At 38.2% G+C, this 5,992-nt stretch overlaps 1 protein-coding gene across 4 annotated transcripts in view; it reads left to right on the top strand.

Moving 5' to 3' along the window:
• SETDB2 (SET domain bifurcated 2) overlaps window positions 1–5,992 on the top strand; it is a 62,580-nt gene that overhangs the window by 18,855 nt on the left and 37,733 nt on the right. For all 4 annotated transcript variants that reach the window (XM_006761230.2, XM_015562317.1, XM_015562318.1 and 1 more), the window contains one exon: window positions 5,062–5,158. In XM_006761230.2, coding sequence (XP_006761293.1) covers window positions 5,062–5,158 — 97 coding nt within the window. The remainder of the gene's footprint in view (window positions 1–5,061; window positions 5,159–5,992) is intronic.

Genomic DNA, 5,992 nt, shown 5'->3' with positions numbered 1-5,992 from the left:
CCCCCTGATTGGCCCTGCTCTGTGCATGACAGGGGGTGGCGACGCAACCTCCCCCTCGACCCTGCCTTGAGTGTGACAGGGGATGGTGCCCCAACCCCCCAATCGGCCCTACCCTGAGCGTGACTGAGGGTGGCATCACAATCTCCCAATCTCCCTGCTCTGTGCACGACAGGGGGCGGTGCCCCAACTCCCCAATCGGCCCTGCTCTGAGCCCAACCAGGGGCTGCACCTAGGGATTCGGCCTGCCCTAGGCCTGCACCCGGGAGCACGCCTAAGCCAGCAGGTCGTTATCTCCCAAGGGGTCCCAGACTGCGAGAGGGCACAGGCCGGGATGAGGGACCCCTCCTTCCTCCCGAGTGCACAAATTTTTGTGCACCAGGCCTCTAGTATTAATATAAAAGTATGTGTTTGCCAGTGGTAGAGCAGTGTTTCTCAGTAAGTGGGGAGTTATATAATTGACATTTAAAATTTTTTAAAAATTTATCTTTATTGTTACAGATGTCCCCATTCCTTTTCCCTATTGACTCCCCTCTTCCCCACTCCTGACCCCTCCCCAGGCCTTCACCCCACTGTTGTCTGTGTACATGGGTTATGCATATCCTCCTATCTAATAATAGACAAACAAGGTAATTGACCGTACCTTCACTACACCTCCCATTGGCTAATCAGCATGATATGCAAATTAACCACCAACAGAGATGGCGGCTAATTTGCATACTGCAGGCAGGGTGGGAGAGCGCCGTCCTGCCTACCCCACTGCCATCAGGGCCTGCTATTTGCCACCTGGGGCGGTGGGGTGGAACAGCGCCATCCCGCCTGCCCTTACCCCATCCGGGCCTGCTATCTGTGACCCGGGGCGGTGGACGTCCCATGTGCGACCTGATCCGGGGCAGCCGGGCGGTGCAGCAGCGATTGGCTGGCCCACCCGGCTGCCATCCGGGCATCCCGTGTGCGACCCAACCCGGGGCGGCCGGACGGGGCAGTGAAGGCTTGAAGTCAGCTCCGACCGGAGCGAAGGCCTGGGTCCCGGGTGCCAGAGGAAAACTGATGCCAGCAGCCAGGGGAAGGGAAAGCCTATTGCACGAATCTTTTCGTGCAACAGACCTCTAGTATGTATTTAATTTCTTTGGTTGATTTTTCCCTTTCCTCTAGAGATCCTCAGTGTGTTGCATGCTTCCATGTCTTTGGATCTATTTTGTTTGTCAGTTTATTTTGTTCATTAGATTTCACATATAAGTGAGATCAGGTGGCCCTAATTGGTTTGGCTCCATGGATAGAGCATTGGCCTGCGGACTGAAGGGTCCCAGGTTCAGTTCCATTCAAGGGCTTGTGCCTTGGTTGCGGGCACAGCCCCAGTAGGGGGTGTGCAGGAGGTAGCTGATAAATGTTTCTCTCTCATCGATGTTTCTAACTCTCTATCCCTCTCCCTTCCTCTCTGTAAAAAAAATCAATAAAATACATTAAAAAAATTAGTGAGATCATGTGAAACTTGTCTTTTTCTGACTGACTTATTTCACTTAGCATAATGCTCTCAGGTCCCTCCATGCTGTCTCAAAGGGTAAGAGATCCTTCTTTTTTTACAGCGGCATAGTATTCCATTGTGTAAATGTACCACTATATTTTTATCCACTCATCTACTGATGGGCACTTGAGCAATTTCCAGATCTTAGATTTTGTAAATAAATTTGCTATGAACATAGGGGTGCGTATATTCTTTCTAATGGGTGTTTCCAGCTTCTTAGGTTATATTCCTAGAAGTGGGATCACTGGGTCACACGGCAGTTCCATATTTAATTTTTTGAGGAAACACACACTATTTTCCATGGAGCTGTACCAGTCTACATTTCCACCAGCAGTGTACTAAGGGTTTCTTTTCTCCACATCCTCACCAGTACTTGTTTGTTGATTTGTTAATGGTAGTCATTTTGGCAGATGTGAGGTGGTACCTCATTGTTGTTTTAATTTGCACCTCTCTCATGATTAGTGACATTGAGCATTTTTTTCGTGTATCTCTTGGCCATTTGTGTGTCATTTTAGGTCTTCTGCACATTTTTTTTGTTTGGGTTGTTTTTCTTCCTCTCGTTGAGTTGCATGAGTACTTTATATATTTTTTTTATTTTAATATATATTTTTATTGATTTCAGAGAGGAAGGGAGAAGAAGAGAGAGATAGAAACATCAATGATGAGAGAGAATCATTGATCAGCTGCCTCCTGCACACTCCCTACTGGGGATTAAGCCCAAAACCCGGGCCTGTGCCCTGACCAGGACCGCCTGGTTCATAGGTTCGTTGCTCAACCATTGACCCTCATCAATCGGGCACTTTGGGTATTAACCCCTTATCAGATGTATGTATCAGTGGCAAATATGTTCTCTCATACAGTGGGTTCCCTTTTCATTTTGATGCTGATTTCTTTTGCTGTGCAGAAGCTTTTTATTTTGATGTAGTCCCATTTGTTTATTTTTCCCTTTGTTTCTCTTGCCCTAGGGCCTAGGCTTTGTATCAGTGAAAATTTTGCTACGTGCGATGTCTTATATTTTGCTTCCTATGTTTTCTACAAGGATTTTTACAGTTTCACGACTCACATTTACATCTTTTTTCTATTTTGAGTTTATTTTTGTGTATGGTGTAACTTGGTGGTCTGGTTTCATTTTTTTTGCATCTATCTGTCCAGTTATCCTAACATCATTTATTGAGGAGACTATCTTTACTCCAGTGTATTTTCTTGCCTCCCTCCTTTACCAAATATTAATTGAGCATAATGGCTTAGGTTGATTTCTGGTTCTGTTCCGTTCCATTGATCTATATGCTTGTTCTTGTGCCAGTATCAGGTTGTTTTGATTACAGTGGCTGTATAGTATAGCTTGCTATCTGGTATTGTGATCCCTCCAACTTTGTTCTTTTTTTCTCAAGAAATTGCTTCGGCTATTGAGGGTCTTTTTTTTGTTCCATATAAATTGGAGTGTTTGTTCTAGATCTATGAAACATGCCATTGGTATTTTAATAAGGATTGCATTGAATCTATAGATTGTTTGGGTAGCATGTAAATTTTAATGATACTAATTCTACCAGTCCTTGAACATGGTATATTCTTCCACTTGTTTATATCTTCTTGTATCTTTTTTTTCAACATTCTGTAATTGTCTGAGTATAAGTCTTTTACCTCCTTAGTTGAGTTTATTCCTAAGTATCTTAATTTGTTTGTTACCCTGGTAAATGGGATTTTTTTTTTTCATTTCTCTTTCTAAGAGTTCATTATTGGTGTATAAAAACGCCAACGAATTCTAGGTATAATTTTGTATCCTGCTGCATTGCCAAAAAAGCACTTTTTGGTGGAGTTTTAGGGTTTTCTATGTATAATATCATGTCATCTGCGAATAATGACTATTTTACATCCTTCTTTCCAATTTGGATGCCTTTTTTTCTTCTTGTCTGGTTGCTGTGGCTAGGACTTCCAGTACTATGTTGAATAAAAGCGATGAAAGCAGACAACCCTATGTATTCTTGTTTTTAGGGAAAGTGTTTTTAGTTTTTGCCCATAGATTTGTTATATATGGCAAATAAAAGAATTAACAAATTTCTAGTAATAAAATTTCATGTTAGTATTTTAAAAAATACTGCGACTGGGCCCTGGCTGGTTTGGCTCAGTGGATAGAGCGTCGGCCTATGGACCTGAAGGGTCCCAGTCTCTCTCTTCCTCTTCCTTCCTCTCTGATATCAGTAAAAATATATTTTAAAAATATAAATAAATAAATAAATAAATAAACAAACAAACAAACAAACAAACAACTGAGATGGGAGAAACAAAATGATTTGGTGTTGAGGCCAAAACAAGCCATTCCAGACCCAGCCTAAAAATTACCTTATTTTCCTTGCTTGTGTATAATAAGCTGTAAATATTTGCTGTGTCCCCATACAAAGGATTAGATATTTTTTTGAGAGAAATTATTTCCCCTTTACCCCTTAACTAATGATTAATTTTAAACCTCCATGTTTTTCAGTAAATCTTATTTCTAACTATGCTTATATACATTTGTCTATTCATATTTGTTAGTGTGGGTTTACACTAACTCATGTTAAGTTTTCTGTTAAAATCAGAGATTCTTAATTTGTAAAATTTATTTATTTTTAGTCAGTTATAACTCACTGCAACTATCAGATTTTAAACTGTCTTTCTTTACCTAGATAATTAAAGAGGGATCTTTGTTTTTCAATGGGCCAAGGAGTGGCCTTGGATTATAACCTAATCTTTTATTGATTTAAATTTTTTTTTTCTTTTTTATAAGACTGGTTTGCTCTAAAAGACAGGGTAAACTAATAATCCAAGGCAGGATGAGAAATCATTTTTTTCTTAAGGCTCATCATTGTCTAGGAAAAAGTGCATTTAAAAAAAACAACACCTCTTTAAACCAAACTTATAGAATATTCCACGTACCATTTTTCACAATAAGAACCAGAAAACTAATTTATTTCATTAAATACACAGTTATGTCTATATTATAATCATGTTACAGAGTAAGAATAGATGAGTAGAAAAAGAAAGAGACAATAAACAAAATTAAGTGCAGAAAGATATAGGAGAGACGAAGAGAAATATAAAAAGACAAATGGAAAGACAAAAAGAGGTATCCAAATATCCTACTCAATTCCCCCTATAAAATAGGTAACAGTAAAACAATGAGAAAAGAAAAGATACATAAACTTCTTTATTTGTAGCCTTTTTATAAAGCCTTTTGTTATTTTTCTATATAATACAAACAAAAGTAGGGATACTTGATGTTCACCTTGATTAAAATTCAAATAAAGTTCAGGCGAAACTAGAGTTTTCTGCATTAGAAATCTCTTTTATCCTATCTTATATTTCATCCTATCTTATTTTCTTGATTTTTTTAAAAATATTGACACTTAACTTTTTGGCTCAATCTTGATACCTTTATATGTTTGCACATTTAAAGGCTCAGTATATCTCTAGTTAATAAAGATATTACTTAGATATTATTGTGAATGATGTTTAAATTGGTGTACTTGTTACTCATGTTTGTATTTTGTTTTTTAATGTAGATCATAAATCTTTGACTGAGAATGAACAGGAAAACAAATCAGGTTCATTGCCATCTACATCATATGAAGACTTTGTTCCAGAAGACAGTACAGTTCTGTATGTATATCCGTTTAATTTAATTTTGTTGTCAATAGTTTTGCTCCCAGAAAGAGATTTACTCTTGCTACTCATTTTACAGAAGAGTAGATAGAATATATGAAAAAAGATTCCCACTAAAAGCAGTAAAAGTTGTAAATTTTAGTATATTAGGTAGGATAAAATTTCATGAGTCCCTTAATAGTTTATTTACTTTTTTTTTAGTTTATTTACTTTTAATATCCTTAGATAATCAAGTCTTTTAATAAAATTTAGCTTAGGATGTCTTTGTATATTATTAGATTGAAATCTACCAAACTGGTTGTTGTTGTTTTTTTAACTAGAAAATTGTTTTACCTGGATGATTTCTTTTAAAGTGGAGTATTGAAAAGGGTCAAAATTATTTCTTTCAGTATCAGTTCAGTTTTTAGAATGCATAATACTGCTAAATTAGTATCAGAAATTTTATAAGACTAGGCTACATTTTTCTGACCTTTTCTTTTTTTTAAATGTTTTTATTGATTTTTAGAGAGAAGAAGGAAGAGGCAGAGAGAGAGAAAAAAAGCACAGATGAGAGAGAAACATTGGTCAGCTGCCTCCTGCATGGCCCCCACTGGGGATCAAGCCTTCAACCGGGGCATGTGGCGTGACTGGGAATCAAACTGGCAATATCTTGGTGCATGTGTTGATGCTCAACCACTGAACCACATTAGCCGGGCTGACCGTTTCTTCTTTAACCGCTAATTTCAGTATAGATTACTCAGCAGAATTCCTCAATAGAATTGTATAAGAGGAAATCTGACACTCTGACATTTAGTCTTTATTTTTAGTAGGTAATGCCTGTATTAAAATTTT

This window comes from Myotis davidii, unplaced genomic scaffold (genome assembly GCF_000327345.1).
Source record: "Myotis davidii unplaced genomic scaffold, ASM32734v1 scaffold577, whole genome shotgun sequence".
NCBI lineage: Eukaryota > Metazoa > Chordata > Mammalia > Chiroptera > Vespertilionidae > Myotis > Myotis davidii.
This window is presented reverse-complemented; position numbering and strand designations above follow the sequence as displayed.